This window comes from Prionailurus bengalensis, chromosome A3 (assembly GCF_016509475.1).
Source record: "Prionailurus bengalensis isolate Pbe53 chromosome A3, Fcat_Pben_1.1_paternal_pri, whole genome shotgun sequence".
NCBI lineage: Eukaryota > Metazoa > Chordata > Mammalia > Carnivora > Felidae > Prionailurus > Prionailurus bengalensis.
The window spans coordinates 119308884-119327386 of NC_057354.1; the positions used below are offsets into that span (position 1 = coordinate 119308884).

Genomic DNA, 18503 nt, shown 5'->3' on the forward strand with positions numbered 1-18503 from the left:
CAGCCAATGGGAACTTGGAGAAATGAAAGGAGGCGGGAACTTCTTCCGCCCTCCGCTTGCTAGTAGTGGTGCTCATTTTTGAGTGCCCAAATGGTCCAAAAAGGAAAGCTCTATTCTGAAGATGTAGACGGTGAGTTAGTAGAACACATTTCTCTAGAAAAATCACTTTGCTCAGACATTTTATGTTTTGCCCTGTCACCCCTGAGGTGGCTTTTAAACAAGAGGAGGCAGATTCACAGGAGAATGTGACAACCACATGTCGCCCCTGTGACCCTCCCAGGAACACCCCACGAAAATGGTTCAGAAGCCAGTTTAACTGCGTGGACGTTATTGATGACTGGGGTCGCGGGGCAGCCAGGTTCCGGGCTCTGGATCACACTCTCCAGCGCTGCAATGGAATCCTCCTAGAGAAACGACCCCTTTCCCTTCCCTTTACTATCGAGGATAGTACGCACTCAGGTCAAATGTACATCTGGGTAGTTAGAATAAAGGGAATTTTTATTTTCCACACGTTTTCTTGCAGTTCCTCAACGTTCTACAGTTAACACGTAATCAGGGGAAAATGTCGTTATAAAATCAGTGATTTCATGGAACTCTTGTTCACTGGTGGGAATGTAAAATGCTGCAGCCATAGTGGAAAACAGTATGTTGACTGGCCAAAAAAACTAAATGTGCAATTACCATATGATCCAGCAATTCCACTTCGGGGTATACACTCAAAAGCAGGGACTTGAACAGGTATTGGTACACTAATGCTCACAGCAATGTTACCCACAACAGCCCCCAATGTCCAAATAGATGACTAGATAAGCGAAATGTGGTACATACATACAATGGGATATTATACAGCCTTAAAAAGGAAATGACACGTTACAGCACGAATGAACCTTGAAGGCATTATGTTAAGCAAAGTAAAACAGACACAAAAGGAGAAATACTGTTTAATTCCACTTACATGAGTCCACTTTCACGAAATTCATAGAAAGTAGGATGGTGGCTGCCAGGGGCCAGGGGAAAGGAGGAATGGGGAGTTAGTGTTTGATGGGTATGGAGTTTCAGTTTGGGAAGATGAGGAAGTCTGGAGATGGTGTGATACTGCACAACAATGTGCACGGACTCAGTGCCACTGAACACTTAATAACGCTCAAAATGGTCAGTTTTAGGTTGTGTGTATTTTACCACAATTTTTAAAAGGAGGGACAAAAGGGGGCACCTGATTGGTTCAGTCAGGAGAGCGTGCGACTCTTGATCTTAGGATTGTGAGTTCAGGCCCCACATTGGGCATGGAGCCTACTTAATTAAAAAAAAAGGGTGGGGGGAGGAAAAGGAGCAAAGTAAGGAACGGAAGAAAAGGGAAGGAGCTGTACCCGGGGATACTCAGTGGGTCCACTGGTGGGGGGGGAATGGGGTGAACAGCCTGGCCTAGAAGACCCACTCTTTGGTGGTGCCGTACGCGACAGAAGATCCGAGAGCCAAGGGCTCTGTAATGTGAGCCTACTCTTTGGCTCTTGTATTCATCCTCTCCACCGTTTCTCTAGTTCAGACGCGAATCACAATCAAATGTTGTTTTACTTGTCTCTACCTTTAGTGATCTTTCCAAACAGCAATTTGGATCATGTCACTGCCTTGCCTAAACTCCCCATGGTACTCTACGGTCTACGGATTGAGTTCTGATCCCTCAGCAAAGTCTAAAATGTACAGCACCATCTGGGCGCCTGCCCACCTCTCTGACCTTGACTCTGGCCACTTTTAGGGTTGCGTGCTTATTGCCAGGCATACTGGTCTCCTTACCTACAGTTCTTGAATACGTCACTTGCATGTTTCTATGCTTTTTACAAGCTTCTCCTTTCTCCAGGAATACCCGCTCCCTCCAACCCCACCGGCCTGGGAGACTCCCTGCTCATTCTGTAACACCCAGCTCAAGTGGTACTGCCTCCTCTGTATCTCAAAGGCCTCTTACGCACGTCATGCTGTGCTGCAATTCTTTCCTTCCACACTCATCTCCTGTTTTCTTTCATGGACCCACAGTCCTTGGAGCACATCAGTTCTCAACACGGTTCAGTAAATTCTGGGATAGTAATCCTTTACTAAAGACTCTTGGACAAGTGTTCCTAATGAAGAAGGGTGATTTGTGAACTTTTATAGCTAGGGGAAACTCCTTGCTGACTTTTACGTTTTGAAAGGATGTAGTTAACGTAAGGCCAGAAGGGTTCTGAACCAAGGCAACTATGAAACGAGGTCAATCTGTAAAGCAGGTCAGGGAGGTGTACATATTTGGCAATGCTGAGAACCTCTCCTTTTTATAGGTAGCTAAGGTCTTGAGAGGGTGTCCAAGGTCACCCAGCCAAGGTAGAGGTGGGGCTGAGACACAGCTCTCTGACTTTGGATTCTGCTTCTTTCCTCTATACGAGGTGGCCCTTCGCTCCACTCCTCCTCCTGTCCTCAGCAGGGGTCAGAGCTTCTGACCTCTTTGAATGCTGTTTGCTTGTTAAAGTGGCAGAGACCTTTGGACAAAGTGAAGACAAAACAGAACCACTTGGCTTGGTCCTAAATCTCTGCCTTGTGGGCAGCTTCCTGGAGGAGAGGAGCCTGAGAGCTACTCCAGGTCCCGGATGGCAGTCCTGCAGGAAGCCCCTGCCCCCCCCCGCCCCCCCCCCCCCCCCCCCCCCCCCCCCCCGCCAGCTCTCCCAGGACCACCCTGCGAGGGGGATGGACTGAGCAGTCCACCACAATGCAGACGCTTAAATTGAACGTCAGTGTGAACCGATGTTTACAGAAGTCTGTTATCAGTCAATTCTGATTTGGGGGTTCAGAACCTTCACACCAAACTTCCACCATTCAGGACCCCCTTACTCCACTGAAAATATTCCCCAGAACCCTCCAGCTTCAGTGAGAGTGGTGGTCCTTACCCTCCCACCCACATGACCAGCAAAGCCTCGGGAACTCCCCCTCCAAAGCATCCTTGACAACAGGAGAGAGTGAACCTACTGTCACCGTAAAATGTTCTTGAGGCATCTTGTTGTCTTGAAATAGATGGGGATTTTACACTGGCCTCCATGATGGTGAATTTTAATAAAACCTTTCTTCCCCTCTGAGCAAGACCGATGCTGTGCCGGGCCTCTGCTGGGACTTCTGTGCCCCTGGTGGACCACCCTGGTGGGCAGCGCAGCCTTACAGGACGCTCCACTGTGTGTTGACACTTTCAGGCACCTTCAATTTATTATCTTATGTAATTTTCATGCTCATTCTGCAAGATGGAGGCTGGTTTTCCTATTTGGGAGATGTGAAGCCCCAAGCTCCAGAGGTAAAGTGATTCACCCCGGTCAGTGGCAGGCCTGATGTTTAACCCTTGTGCTCCTTCCCTCTCATTAAAAAAAAAAAAAGAGAAAAAAAGAGCTTACACTGCTCATTTCCCTTTTGTTTTTAAAAATAAAGCCTAAAACATTCTAAGGCCCCAGTTTTTTGGACAGGGCAGCTGGAGTCCCAGCACACTCACTCTCTGATTACACACTGTTGCCCGCAGAAGCTCGGGGGCCCCTGGGACTTGGAGCTGCTGATAGGGAGAGTCCCTCCTCACCCAAGAAACCGTAATAACCTGCTGATTCCCACACTGCCTGAAGGCTTTGCTTGTCAAATATCTCTTCCCCCAGAATCTATTTTAAGGAAGGCATTTGGTGTTTTCTTTTATGATGGAGCTGCCCAGAAAAATGGTCTGAGGCTCCAGAAACTGCCACGGAGTGAGGAACTCAGCAGTGAAGGGCTGCTCAGCTCCCTGGGGTCCCCACTGCCAGTCCCCTCCCTTTGTGGTGGGGTTACAGGGAGGACAACAGCACATGAAGCTTCTAACCCAGCCATGGGAAAAGTGCCCAGAGAAACCAGTAAGGTGGGTGGGGCTGTAGGTTGGGAATCAGGCAAACCTAGCTTTGGAAAGCTGGCTCCGTGAGGAAGTCACTTAACCCTCTCTGGGCCAGCGGTTTCCTCATCTGCATCCACCTGTCAGGCTGCTTTGCAAAAGTTAGGCCTTTAACACATGCCTAGGATACCAGAGTTACTTTAAATGGTGGAGTCCCGGTAAATTCATCGCCCTGGAGGGTAATCGGTGGAGTCAGGTTGCTGGGGGTGGGGCTGAGGTCCAAGTGCTCCGGATCCCAGCCTGTTGCCAGATCGGATCACGTGGCTGCACGGCTAGAGTCCACAGCCAGAGAGCCCTTTGCCAAACAACTCACATCTCTGGGCCTCAGTTTTCTCATCTTTAAAAGGGAAGGTGAAGAGATCATAAAAGCTGCTATTAAGGGCTGCCTGGAACTCCCCTCATGATCTCTGCCAGGCAGGGAGGCCTTGAGTGTGTGAGCAAGGACAGCAGGACTGGCATGGGGAGGAGGCGCCATGGGCAGAGGGACAATTCCCAAGAAGGGGCGGCTATTACTCCTTTCCCACAGAATGGGCCCAGCTGAGTCTGGAAAGCACCGAAGCCACAGCGTCTACACCCGCTGCTTTCTACAGGAGGACGCCGAGGCCCAGAGCAACTAGGTGATGGGCTGAGGGAACTTTCGCTGAGTTTATGGGACAGCCCAGCTAAAACTTAGGTCTCCAGACAGGGTTAAGGAATACCCTACACGTTTTAGAAAATATGGTGCTTAGTTCTGGTTTGAATTTGCTCACTGACCTCTCTTCTTTGGAGAACCACGTTTAGCTTATGGTTCAGGAGGAAATCTTAGGGTTGTTAGCTCCTGCGATCCCACTTCATGATTTAGTGCTAGGGCTGCAAGGGGGGTGGTGGTGCTGGGGGGAGCCTGCCGGGAGTGGGTCACTGCACCCAGGCCTGTGGGGGATGCAGGGGGTGGTGACAGAAAAGGACCTGGGTGTCTGGTGGTCTTCTGTGGCAGCAGCTGCCCCGGGGGTCTGTGGGGAGGGGCAGGGTGAGGCCTTAGGGAAGGGGCGCTGGAGGGTCCCCAGCCCGTGTGGCCTCAGCCTCAGGGTGGACAAGGCGCATCCAGGTAGCAGCAGAGAACCCACAAGAGGCTCAGCTGGCATCGTTGATGGGAGTCCGAGAGCCGCCGAGCAGTCTCTCGTGCTCGCCCTCCTCTGCGGGGGGCCGGCCCCTGGACAGGCGGACCAGCAGCGGCCGGTGCAGCCCGTTGTAGAGGGCGGTGCCCATCAAGAGGATGAGGAAGCCCAGGATCTGCAGCGGGTGGAAGGCCTCCCAGCCCAGCGCCAGGCTCAGGGCCCAGATGACGATGGTGCGCAGGCTGTCCAGCACCATGCGGGTGGTGGCGCTCAGTTCTTTGGTGACGCTGATGCCCGCGAAGTTGAAGAAGGCGATGCTGCTGATGTTGCCCAGCAGCGCCAGGGCGATGAGCGGTTGTCGGCCCACCTGGCAGAAGGCGTCCAGCGTGTCCTCCAGCGTCCCTCGCGGGTTTCCGCTGAAGGAGCCGGCGGGGATGTAGTACATGGGCACCAGCAGCAGGGAGAGGATCACGAAGCCGAAGAGGCCTGTGGGAGTGGAAGAAGTATGCGGCACTCTCTGCCCACCCCGAGATCCCCAGCTTAGCCTGCCCCGCAGGGGCTCCCCTGGTGTCCCTCCCGCCACCCCTCCCAGCTCCTCCCTCACACCTGCGCCTCCCTGCAGGGCCTGGGGCTGCCTGCTCATCTGGAATTCACGGCGGCCTGCTGAGGGGGCTCTAGCTGCCCTCTTCCGCTTTAATCGTGTTTTCTGTCTGCACCCAGAGTATCGTTACCAGTATATGTGTGCGCAGGCACGGATACGCTTGTACGCGCACTTTCACGAACCAACAGCCACCCTTGCAATGTTCTCTGGCTCTTTTAAATTCTATGGTATTCATTTAAAAAAGAATGGCCGCTGCCGCCACTGCACTGCTCTCCCAAGTGTGGAAAAACACCGTTCTCTAATTCAGTGCCATTGGTCTGTGACCAGGAGCTGGATCGGAACGTAAATCAATGCGCTGCTCCATTCAGAAAGTCTTGCAAGGGAGAAAAAAAATGAGTGGATCCAAACAAACTGCTTGATGATGTGGTTGACTAACTAGTCGATGATCCAGCCGATTAACACTGTGCCAGAAGCCCTCGGCGCCCTGTGGGCCAGGCGCACACAGCTCCCTGACTGGCCCGCAGGCCACACTTGGCTAGGACTGCTCTAATCTGCCCTGCTGGTGTCATACTTTTAAAGCTTATCTGCTTTGGGAGTTACTTTCCTGCTCAGACACCCTTCACGCTTCCAGGCGGCCTAGATGGCTCAGTCAGTGAAGCGTCCGACTCTTGATCTCGGCTCAGAACATCTCATGGTTCGTGAGATGGAGCCCCGCATCGGGCTCTGTGCTGGAAGCACGGAGCCTCCTTGGGATTCTCTCTCTCCCTCTCTCTCTGCCCCTCCCCCACTGGCATGTGCATATGCACACTATGTCTAATAAATAAATAAAACACGAAAAAATAAAAACCTTTGGTGGTTCCTCCCTGCCCATCACGGAAAGTCTAATCAACTTCCCGGACGTTCAAGGTTCTCCGGGATAAGACCCTGACCCATTCACTTCCTGATCACTGTCCCAACATCAAACCCATACCTCACCCAACTACTCCTCACTGGTTTCCACATTCATGGCCAGCTCCCCGCGCCTTCACTTTGTCTGGAGTTCCCTCCTTCCCACTCCTGTTGCAGCTCAAGTGCCACCTTCCCTGTCCTAAAGACACTCAGATGTGCTTGGCAAGTGACACATCATTTGAGCACAAGTGGCCTGAGCCCAAATGCGCTGTCTGGTCCTTTCTTGCTGGCCAACTCCTCTACAGTGGGGCATGTATCCCCTTCATCCTCCACCTCGGCCCCCCTAGCTCCTGGCTCTGTGCATGGCAGGCGTCAGAGTATCTGTCAACACACACGTGGTGAAGGGAGGGAGGAATGGGGGGGGTCACCCCCTCCCCGTGGACCCTGGCACCTTGCCCCGTGCTCCTGCTTGTGTGTCCCCTCCACGTGCTGCCCTCCGGGGTGTCCCAGCAGCAGCGCCCTGCTCCCAGCCCCCATGCTCACATACCCTCAGTGCCAACTGCTCGCAGTGGGTGCACATTGTGCCTGTAGACGAACTTCTCCTCTAGCACCATCTGGATGGAGACGATGATCTGGGCCATGATGATCAACAGGTCCCCTGTGGGGGAAGTGAGCCAGGGTGAGACTGGGCTACACGGGGTCGGGGGGCAGGGATGGAGGATGGCTGTGGAGCCAGAGGCAGGGTGGCAGGCCCAGTGCAGGGTTAGACGGCTCCCACAGGGACACAACCACCCCCACAGCCCCTGCCTTTTGCAGGGCACCATATAGTTTATGACGCAATCATGACAGTCCTATGCCTGGTTTCCTAGTCCCTGAGGGGTGGGGTAGCCCTGCAGGGCAGGCACTGTCACCACTCTGGGCCGAGGCTCCAGAAGGCCCAGAGGCCTGCCTGGGACTGCGAGTGGCACAACAGGGTGATAAGCAGGTCTTTTGAGAAGCACAAGCCTTTGTGATAGACATTTCTGGTTTAGTCCGTCCTCGGAGGACCAGAGGGGTCCCATCATCATAGAAGAGGCTGCAAGGCCTCCTTTCCGGGATGTGGGGATTACTATGATGATGACCTTCAGCACTCATGCCGGACTGGGTACTTAGTAAATGCTCAAGAGACATCCGTTCCCTTCCTCTCGCAGACCCAGTAGTTTGTGTGTTTATCATGGCACAGACCCTCTCCCTCCTGACCTCCCCTCCTTAGCCACCCCTCTCTCATGCTGCTTGTGCCTCTGTGCACTCTATCCGCCACCTCGAGAGCAGGTGCGTGCCCAAGTCGGCCCGTAGGTCCCCCATGTGCCCTCACCAAGGGCCTGGCATACAGAAGAGCTTGCAAAAGTCTGTCGACGGACTCTGTGCTTGGCTCCCAGGGAGGACAGGACAGGATGGGCAGCCCCTGGGTCCCTGGCCCTTGTCGTACCTGTGATCACTTCGCTGAGCTTATGCTGATCATCATGCTTGCTCAGAAGGTCAGCCAGGCCGACGACCACCAGCCCCGCGATGGTGGCAAGGATGCCCAGCCACTGGCTCAGCGCCAGCCTCCGCCCCAGGAAGGCCACCGAGAACAGGCCTGTGAATATAATCACTGCTCCCCGCAGCATCTGGAAGCTGGACGCACTGGTCATGTTCAAGGCTAGAAGAGGAGAGACACACAATGTTAGCTCCCAAGGGCCGAGGCTATCTTTTCACTGAGGTGTCTTCAGGGCTGAAGACACACCTTGCACATAGTATGTACTCAGGAAATCTTGTGTGTGTGTGTGCGTGCGTGCGTGTGTGTGTGTGTGTAAGTCTGGGAGTGGGGCAGGAGTGAGATGAACTGGGGTGGGGGTGGCTGTTTCACCAGTGGCCCCCCGGGCTCTTCTCAGCCTGGCCCAGCTACTCACCCACATACATGATGCTGGTACCCGTCATGTCGCAGAGGGCTGGGGGCAGGAAAAGAAGGGGATTGAAGGGCTGCTGGGGATCCATGCTACCCTCTGGGTGCCTCGCAGCTCTGCACCGGAGCAAGTAGAAGGCAGCCAGGCAGGAGAACTCTCCCAGGAACATGCCCACTGCCTGCAGGGGACAGAACACTAGAAGTTTAGAGCTGGAAGGAGAATCACCTTTGACAAAATTTTAACACAGCATTTCTTCAAACAAAAGCTCATCTATAACTTGATGCGTCCAACAGACAAAAGCAGAGCTACTGTGTGTGAAAGGCCAGACACTACCTCCTAGGTCTAAGCCCTCAGCTCTAGAAACATCCTGATGGGAACCTTAAGGCTGTGTACAGCTGGTCTGAAAACCATCAGGGTAGGCCAACCTCTGGTCAAGCTCCAGAATGAGAAACAGAGGCTCAGAGAGGGTTAAGAACTTACTTAAGGTCACAGAGCAAGTCTGCTGGCAGAGCTGGGGCTGAAATACTAGCCTCCCGCTTCCCAGCCTAGCGATAAGGTGCTTTCCATTTATGGTGTCTGCTCTATCCCAGAGGAGTCCGGGCTGCCCATGGGTGCAGAGCGGGCTTTGCTCCTGGGGTTGATGTTTTCCAAATGTGTCCTGACTTGGACGTGGGAGGGCTGGCCTTACAGCGTCCGGGGCAGGACTGCTCACCAGGACTTACGCAGGCCTTCCAGAGAGGGCTGTGCCCTCTGCCTTCTTCCACCGGCACTCACACCCTGGCGTCTGTTCTGGGGAGGGAGGGAGGGAAGGAGATGGTTCTCCCGGGAGCAGGGGAAGGCGCCACCCTGGGTCAGGAAGCAGCAGGGCCTGGTGGGCACACGTGACCTGAGGCCTGGGTGGTCAGAGGTGGGGAGGCAGGGACGGGGCTAGATACCTGAAGGAAGGGATGCTGGAAGCTGTGTTCCTTGCTCCCTCCACAGCCCGGGGCCACGAAGTTGTCTGCCCACCTGCAGCGGAGAGAGAGAGAAGGTCAAATCCTGGGGCGCGTGCGGGCTCTGCAAGCCTGGCTCTGGGGCCTGCGGACAAGCTGGCTCCTCTCAGAGCCAAGAGGCCAGACTTAGGGGACTTGGCCCAGCTTGAGACTCCCGCTCGAAGGGGCCGGATTCCACAGCACAAAGTCTTCATCTGGGACCGTGGACAGGAAGCGGGGGCCTAGAAACTTTTAGCCAAAACACAGCATTTCCTCAAACTGGGAACGTAGCCCCGCAGTACCTGTGACTTTGTCACACGCACAAGTCACAGTTATTCTCACCAGCCCATCGGAGTCCTTGCGGATACTGTGAAGTGCCAATTACATCCATCGCTACTACAAAATTACGGCAATTAGACCTACTGCTTATCATTTTGTGTTAAGAAGCATATACACACATATTACTCTATCACAAATAGGATTTTTCAATGTTCTGATAACTTTACTTCAACATAAGTGGCTTTTTCTGTAATCCTATCCTTTATCTGCACGTTTTAAAACAACATTCCAGGCTTTACCAGACTGTCAAAGGGGCCCATGGCACGAAAAATACCAGGCGCCTGTGGTCTACGAGGGCATCTGGGCCCTGGGAAATGACTGTCTGGCAGAGAGCAGCCGGTCACCTTCATATCACCTGAAGGGTCTGGAGGGTCTTTCTAGCACTGACTGTAAAGCAGGTGGCAAGTGCGTGGCTCTAGCAGAGGGCACGCCCAGCCGGCACCCTGGCAGATGGCATAACCGAGTGTGGCGTGCTTCCCCAGCAACCCAAGACACAAGCCCAGGACCCCTCACGGCCCTGTGCCCTGGCAGCTACCGCCAATCATTCTGCACCGTCTGCTGTCCGTGCACTACAGCTCCCGCCCCTGAACTTCGTTTTTGCTGGGCTTTGTCGTGTCCCTGAGGTCTAGTCTAACCTCTTCCATTTGAAAGTCCTTTAGATATTTGGAGACTTTTTCCACCTTCTTTTGAATCTTCTCATCTCCTGCCTAAAGAGCCACAGCTCCTCCTAACCTTTTAATCCCCTGGCTGCTGACTTCTGGAAGCGTGCAGGTGGGCCCGGGCCCAGAGCTGGGTGATCTGGCTTGGACTGAGCCTGGCAGGAGGGCACCCCCACCCCCCTCATGTTGCATATCCTGCCGTTCGTCGACATGGCTTCAACCGCGTCTGTCATATCACAAGCTGACTCAAGCCAATGCAGACCCAGGGCAATGTCCTGCGGGCCATGGACCTGCTCCTTGTGTAGCACCCCACGCATAGGTGGTGGCTGTCTGTAAACCGCAAGACTCAGGACTTTCTTTTTCTTAGATGTCCTTCCTTGCAATGTCTGACAAGAGCAACCACACGGTAGTACCTAGCCCTACTCTGCTGGCTCATTTCTGCAACAAGGCCAAGGTCCCAAAAGGTAAGGGGAGGCTTTTGTTTCCTGTGCCCTCCACAGTGCTACAAGTATGGGCCACTGGTTAGGGCCTGGGTTTGACAAAGATCCTGGCCAGCCCTGGCTTCTCTCTGCCCTGAGTTTGAGGAGGGGACCAGGGAGCTCTTTCCCACAGCCCGGGGCAAGGGCATAAGGCCCGGATGCTGGCAGCATGAAGGGCAGGTAGAGCTCCTGGGCAGCCGTGAGGGCAAGACCACATCCATTCACTGATCTGACCACACCCCAGGGCCAGTGAACAAAACAGGGCCGTGGCAAACTGATCTCGCAGTGAATGAGCGGGAGACCCCGGCACTCCAGAGATGCCAACAGGGGCAGGTAGGAGGGCCTGTGGTTCTTGGGAATGGTGAGGGTCAGCGGAGAGCTGAAGGGTGGGAGTTCTGACAGGACTGGTTGGAAATGTAGGGAGAAATCTGGGTCAGGGGACCAGGCTGTGAGCAGTCCCAGTACCAATGTGGCAAAGAAAGCCCCCACTACAGAAACCACCGGCTCTCTGAGGTCTCACTTCTGTCCGATTTGCGGCGAGTTCGGGCTCTTGGATCTCCAGGCAGGAAGGACTACTCTCACTCTGGGAGGACCTGGGGGTGAGGCACCCAAGTGTAACAGAGGAGATGCGAGGAGTAAAGAGGTTAGGCTTTACCAAGGTGTATAGCCAACTGCCCCAGGTCAAGTCAGAGATGGAAATTCCTGGAGCTGGAGCCAGGGCTCTGCCAGGAAGAATGGGGGAGGTCCTGCCAAGTCCATGAAGATCAGCCAGAAGCTCAGGGCGAGGGCATGCGTGCAAGCCCCTTCCTCATCATGGTACTACACCCAGCATACATGGTAGGCTCACGAAGTGCACCCCCCCCCCGCCCCCGCCCCGCCTCGATCTAGGGGTAGCGGCATCTCCCGGGACTCCCCCGGGGTGACTGCCTATGCAAGCTTATAGCAACGACAACTCACATGTCTCACTGTGTGTTCCAGAGTCACTATCACTTAAGAGAGTGGAAGCTCAGCATCCAGCAACTTCTCTATCTCTGGACCCCCAGCTCCTGGCACATGACTATACGGAAGCTCCAACATTTTGTGGTCGGATAAATGGGACTGCCAGACTCCACCTAGCAAACAGGCAGGTACTACAGTCCAGAGGCAACGTCCTCTGGGTCCTAATTGCCCACTTGGGTGAGGTGCCACCTGCTGGTGGGGCCGGCCGGGCTTGTCCCCAGGGGTGGGCAGCGAGCGCAGAGCCGGCTGTAAGGCAGATGCTGAGCTCCCCCTCCTGCCCCGGAGGCCTTCTTTGCTTTCCCCAAGGGGTGGGTCTGCCTCAACAAGTTGGGGCTGGCAGTGTTCCCAGCTTGGGAAATGGAGTCCTCTTGTATCTGAAGGCTCAGAGCAGGCTTGCAGCCCAAGGGATTGGGTGTCAGGACCGGCGGCCCTGGCCAGCCTCTCTGCAGGCAGGGAAGAGTTCGGACCTGCAGGCACTTAGGGCTGGAGTCAGGCTTCCCGTCCTGGTCCTGAGACAGGCTTCAGCTCACTGTGTCGGCACAGGTGGACCCCAGACAGCACAGAACAAGAGACCAAAACCAGCTCCAGTTCGTGGGGGGATGACAGCAATGGCCCCTAGGGTGGGGTTGTTGTTTGCAAAACGCTTCACTACATGTTTTTAGGAAGGTACAAGTCACTGAGCACCGACTTCGTGCCAGGCCTGTGCTGAGCACTTCACGTACTTCATTTTCCAGGCGGGGACTTGCGGGCTTGGGGTGGAGGGGTGGAGGGGTGGAGGGAGCCGGGCTCAGACTCACACAGTTAACAAAGGGCCGGGTCTAGCGCCAAACCCAACTGCTCACATGCTTTCCGAAGAGGCGGCAGGATACGTGGAAAGCTCACGACTTTTGAGCCTCATAGGTAGGACAAGTGAATAGGTTTCTCATTTATAAAATAGGGATGATGATGCCAATACTGACGAACTGTCAAAAGCAATAAATAATAGGAGATATGTAAGAGGTGGCCCATGGCGGGTAGTCAATGAAAGTCCTTTTCTGCCCCTTCTCCCTCTTTCCCCTCTACTGAGCAGGAGTCTCACCCCTCGTGTTGGGTCAACATTGCCTGCTCTGCTCCAGTCCTAAAGCTGGAGCATTCTCTGGGACCCACCCTGCTGGCTGAAGCAGGGGCGGCTGGAGGGGCCACAGGGCCAACAAGTGCCGATACAGGAGAAGAAACGCAACCATCATCTCAGGAAGCACCTTATTTGACAGAGAACCCGGGGACCAGAGAGGGCTGGCTTGAGGGACACGGGGCTCCTCGGGTGCAGAGGAAAGGCCAGCACCCAGGGGCCTCCTCCTCCAGTTCTGTGCTCCTTCCTCAGCACCTGAATTTCTCCCATCACCTTCTCATTCCAGATTCTTCCCACTCCCCTCGCTGAAGTGGAGAGAGGTCAGCTCTGCAGATGGGCCCTCTCTTCTCTCTAGATACTGTACCCTAAGGGAAAGCCATGGTCTCATGGGCAGGAGGCCTGTGGGACTCCGCAAGGGTCCGGCTCACGCTACATGAGTAGATGCCTTCTGTTGGCGGAGACTGGCTTCTTTTAGATAGGGTCTTGGCAGGCCGGTGGAGGGGGCGGTGTGGGCTCCCCGTGCTGGGGGTGAATCACTCTGGCATGGCCAAACTCAAAGCTCAGCATTCTGAGAAGCGTGCACAACCACGTGAGGGCAGGGGGTGTGGACAGACTGAGGATGTGGCTGATGGAGCTCCCTCGGACTGACCGGTTGTGCGTCCCATCCCCCTCACAATCTCTGCCACTTCCTCTGGCGCCCCCGGCTTGTCAAGCCTGGTGAGTCAGCTTCTTTCTCCTGCCTGGGATCTTTGGAAGGGCCACAGAGCTTCTCCACTCTCTGGGTGTCACAGCGGTTGGTAATAAACAGTCACGAGCCCTCTCATCTAAGCATTGCAAAATCTTCCTCAGTGGATCCCTTGTTTCTGGGTGGAAGGTGGGGAAATGATGCCCATTTTACGGATGAACCTGAGGCTTGGGGAGGCCCCATGACTCACCTACTCCCATAGCTTCCAAGCCTTGCAACTCTTTCCACTCTACATACGGCCCTCCTGAGGCTGGCAAAGGAACCCTCTGAAGCAATTATCCAATGCCAGCTCGTGGGATTTAAGGGTAGGGACAGCCACCAAGGCAACAGTTAGAGCTGGCACAGAAAGGCCATATACAAGTCCTTCCCTAATAGAGGCCCGGTGGTTCCAGGCCTCCTGCCACCTTCCTGGCAGGGTTCCTGCACCAGGGGCCTGACTTTGGAGGGGAAGTCACCCCCCACCTCCGCCCCCCACCGGCCCCTCCCGGGCCGGGTGAGCTTCCCAGTCTGCGGCGGTTTAGGTGGCGATCTGAGCCTTACTTAGTGAGTGTCTACTTGACACTGGTGTTTCCATGCAGCCCCCCAGCGGGATTCAGGAAAAGGGGGCTCTGAAAGGGACAGGACCCCACAGGCAGGCTCTGGTTCAGGCAGACAGCCCTAAGCAGTGCTGAGCGGGGGAAACGTTTGGTCTGCAGGAGACACATCAGCAGAAGGTCCCGGTGAGGGGTGGGGGCGAGGGCAGCCAAGAAAGGAGAAGCAGCTACTTCACCGGGAGGGGCCCTCTGCCAAGGCCCGGGGACAGGGCCACGGGGCCAACCTGATGGGCGGCTTTCCCTCCTGTGGGTATGTGCCCCCTGCTCCGGCCCCAGCCAGGGCAGGCCTGTCTCCTGCAGCCTCCCCAAACCTGCCGAGCGGGCAGTGGCCCCCTCCAGGGGAGAGCTGCCCTGTGCTCCCAGGACAGCAGGTGGCATGTGCTCAGCCACTTCCGTCTCTACTATGTTTAGTCTCCCCTGGACACCGGGGACAGAAACGTGCTCCTTTTAACAGGCCAAGGAACCGAAAGAGGCTACTGGAGATGCAACGTGGGAACCGAGAGCAGCCCCTGGCTCCGGGGGGGCGGGGTGGGGGGAAATAAGCAGGGTAACAGCAGGATCCCCTGGGCTGGGACACAGGCCTGCTGCCCAGTCCCGGAGGTCGGGCACTCTGGTGGCAGGGAGGGGAGCTGCCACTTGTGGGATCACAACTCCCAAGGGTCACGCTTGGCTGCTCTTGCCTGCGGAGATACAAGAGGAGATCCCCAAGGAAGAGCGGCTTTGGGGTTCTGCAGCTGTGGAAGGACTGGGCTAAAATGCGGAGACCCAGGATGGGGTGCCTGGGTGGCTCAGTCGGTTAAGCAGCCGACTTCGGGTCAGGTCATGATCTCGCGGTCCGTGGGTTCAAGCCCCACGTCGGGCTCTGCGCTGACAGCTCAGAGCCTGGAGCCTGTTTCAGATTCTGTGTCTCCCTCTTTCTCTGACCCTCCCCTGTTCATGCTCTCTCTCTCTCTGTCTCAAAAATAAATTTAAAAAAATGTTAAAAAAAAATGCGGAGACCCAGGTTCTGGTGCCCACTCTGACACCCGTCAGCTGGGCCACAAAAAGAAACCTCTCATGGGACCCTGACCACAGATCGTGGGATGAGAATGGGTGATTTCTACGTTTCTAACAACTTGAAATGCCCTGAAAAATGAATAGAGAAGTCTCTAGCCTCATCCCATATTGACGATGAAGAGCCCGGATTCTTGAGCCAGATCACTTTGGTTCAAATATCAACTCTGCCATTTGACAGCTGACTTGAACTTGGGCAAGCAATTCCACCTTTCCATACCTCAGGATCCTCATCCGGGGACAACGAGCATATCTCCTTCACAGGCTGGTTACAAGAATTCATTAAACTAACACGTGAAAGGTGGCCGCAGGAGGACCGGGCACGGGATGCTCTCTGGATAGCAGTTGCTTAGTTAGCACTGGCTGTGGTCACATTCTAGCCAGTCTGTCCCTGTCAGAAACTGCAGGTCAGAGTGTGAGTTCAAATTGCTAATTCCCATCAGGATGTACATAGTTGCTCTCTCACATTTTCTCTCTGACGGTGTCCTTCTCACAGTCTGGCCTTAGAACAATGTTTGGGGCCCAATTCTGGTGGTCCATCTGAGGTAGGGAGGCTCCTGAGAGACCCCACATCAGGTGACAGGATCAAAGGCTGGGTCCTCACACGGGAGTCTCTTTCCTGTCTCTGAGGCAGCCTCCAAGGGCAAGGCCTCCTGGGGCCAAGGATTCCCCTGGCCTCCTACCTGACCAGGAAGGAGCTGAGTTAGCACAGTTTACCCCAGTAGTAACTGGCAATCTCAACTCTCCTTGGGGACAGAAGCCTTGGCAGACCCACGGCCACTCTGGAAGCACTTGGCTAAGGCCTTAGCTAGTACGACAGATGGGCAGACAGACAACTTGGCCGCTGTGTTCAGATCCTGAGAATGGGAGCTCTCATGTTGAGTCACCTTTACAGTTAAGGGCTCAGCAAAAGCAGTGACCTTCAGGAGGCCACAGGGCCCAGGAGACCAGCTCAAGGCACAGACACAGCCGGCCATAACCCAACCAGAGACAGTGGGGTTCACCCAGAGCTTTACTTCCTTTGGAGAAGGGAGGACACCGTGGTTGCCAGGCTGTATATTCTAACCCCTTCACCTCTGATTCTAACCGTCTCAAGCTTTCTTTTGGTTGCTTCAGCCTCCTTCCTGAGTCCAGACAGTGCCTTACACCCTGTAGGTACCTTATACATGTCTGATCAACTGAACAGGATGCCTCTCTTCCAAACTCTCCCCTGGAACATGTCTCATATCACTGATGGAGTGTGCTAGGAACAAACACCTCAAAAATGAATAGGAGATGACTGCCCCCTTCCCCCAGCCCTCAGGGGGCCTGGAACACAGCCTAGAGGGTGACTGGCATGCCTCCCCCTTGCTGTGGAGGCTGGCAGGGCCCAGCTGGAAGTGAGGTCTGGCTGGGAGAGGGCCACTGTCCACTGTTCTCCACGTGCACCTTGGAATTGGTTCAGAGAGAGGCCAGGATCTGGGTACTGGGGGCTCTGAGATGGTAAACAGAGGGGGCAGGAGAGCCCTGTCTTGAGGCGGGGGCAGAGCAAGAGACAAAGCACTGCCCAGACGAGGGGCTGCCTCCAGGGTCTCCTGTACACTACAGAGAGGAGGCTGTGCTCAACCCCTCAGTCTCATGACAGCCCTGGGTCCTCAAGCCCTAACCTCCTCGGGACTATTATCTCTGTCCCACAAGCACCTCACCCTCATGCATCAGAGCTGAACTGCCCACCTGCCTTCCCTGTCTGGGTTAATGACACTTGTATTCTCGCAGGCAGAAACCCTGGACTGGTCATTGTCTCTCCATCCTGTGGGTCAGGGTTTATGGCTTCATTCTGTACCTGGTCTCTCCCACCTTTCCCTTCCTTTCCTACCTCCCTCATCTGTTATGTAGCAGGCTTGGAGTGGTATTCCCTGCACCAAACTACTCTTCATCTTGACCATCAGGTTCATCATACCATTTGTAACCTGTCACTTTCTGCTCAAAAGCCCTTCTTTGATTGTGGGATTAAGATGCGGCCTGGGCATTTGGGGCTGGTTACAATACTCTTCGATGTGACCTTGCTCTTGCCTGCCTCGACGTCCAGCCACATGTAGATATCCCACCGAAATTTCAAGGCCCAGCTGTAACCTCTCCTCCGTGAGAAGCCCACGGGGCACCCCTTCTCTGTCGCCCCCACGCTCACGGGTTACTCAGCCTGCATGGGTTCTACCGCAGCCCGTGTGCACAAGTGTGGGAGTGGCCCTTCACCCCACCTCTGCCTACAGCTCTTGGAGAGCCTGCCTCGGACCCCAGCGTTGGGCTCCACCCCTCCCGTTTAAAGACGAGGAAACTGAGGCACGGAGACGGAAGGTGACTCGCCGGGATCAAACAGCGATCAAATGAGCCGGGGCTTGGGTCCTCCAGCTGGCGACCCGGCCTCTGTCCATATTTCCCCGGGCCTCGCGCCCCTTGGGGGCCCCCAAATCGCTTGAACCGACCGGAGAAACTAGGCGAGCCGGTGAAGCCGGGAAAGGAGAGCCGAGGAAGGGGAGGGCGAGGAAGGTGCGCGGGGTCGCTGGCGCCCTCGAGGGCCGCGGCAGGTCCGGCTGAGCCCCCTCCCCTTCCAGCCAGGCCCGGACTCACTTGGCCGAAAGCGTGTTGATGGAGCCGGTGACGAGCATGAGCCCGGCCAGGAACAGCTGGTATTTGGTCCAGGCCATGGCGGCGAATGCAGGGAGCGAGAAACTGCAGGGACCCCCGGGACCTCCGCGCTCGCTCCAGGTAGCAGCTCCCGACCCCGTCACCAGGGGGTCTCGCGAGCGAGCGCTTCCGGGCCGGGCGTCACGTGACCAGTCCAGGTCCCGCCCCGCGCCGTGGCCCCGCCCCTCCAAGGAGGGCGCCGAGCAGCCGTGCGGAGGCGGTGCGGAGCCGCCCGGGGCGCGCCGGTCCCCACAGCGTGACGGTGGCAAGTTACGGACCCAGGTCTCCCCATTTGTAAAAGCGGTGAGAATGCATTGTCGATGTCGGAGCGTTTTGTAAACCGTTTAAAGAGTTTGAGCTGAGCGCTGTCAGAGACGAACCACAAAGTGGAAACGGCCTCTTGGGAGTCTCGTCTGAACAGGGAAGCGCCCGGGAGGCCTGGAACGTGTCCCTAAGATGTGTTGTTCACATC

General features: G+C 55.5%; 1 protein-coding gene across 1 annotated transcript; it reads right to left on the reverse strand.

Moving 5' to 3' along the window:
- Nucleotides 1–477: 477 nt before the first annotated feature.
- SLC35F6 (solute carrier family 35 member F6) lies at nt 478–18193 on the reverse strand. The gene is made up of 6 exons (XM_043604345.1): nt 17975–18193; nt 9357–9429; nt 8428–8599; nt 7965–8177; nt 7044–7154; nt 478–5493 (listed from the first exon to the last, which is right to left on the reverse strand). Exons 1-6 carry the CDS (start codon nt 18049–18051, stop codon nt 5024–5026), a joined length of 1116 nt encoding a protein of 371 aa, XP_043460280.1. The 5' UTR covers nt 18052–18193; the 3' UTR covers nt 478–5023.
- Nucleotides 18194–18503: the final 310 nt, after the last annotated feature.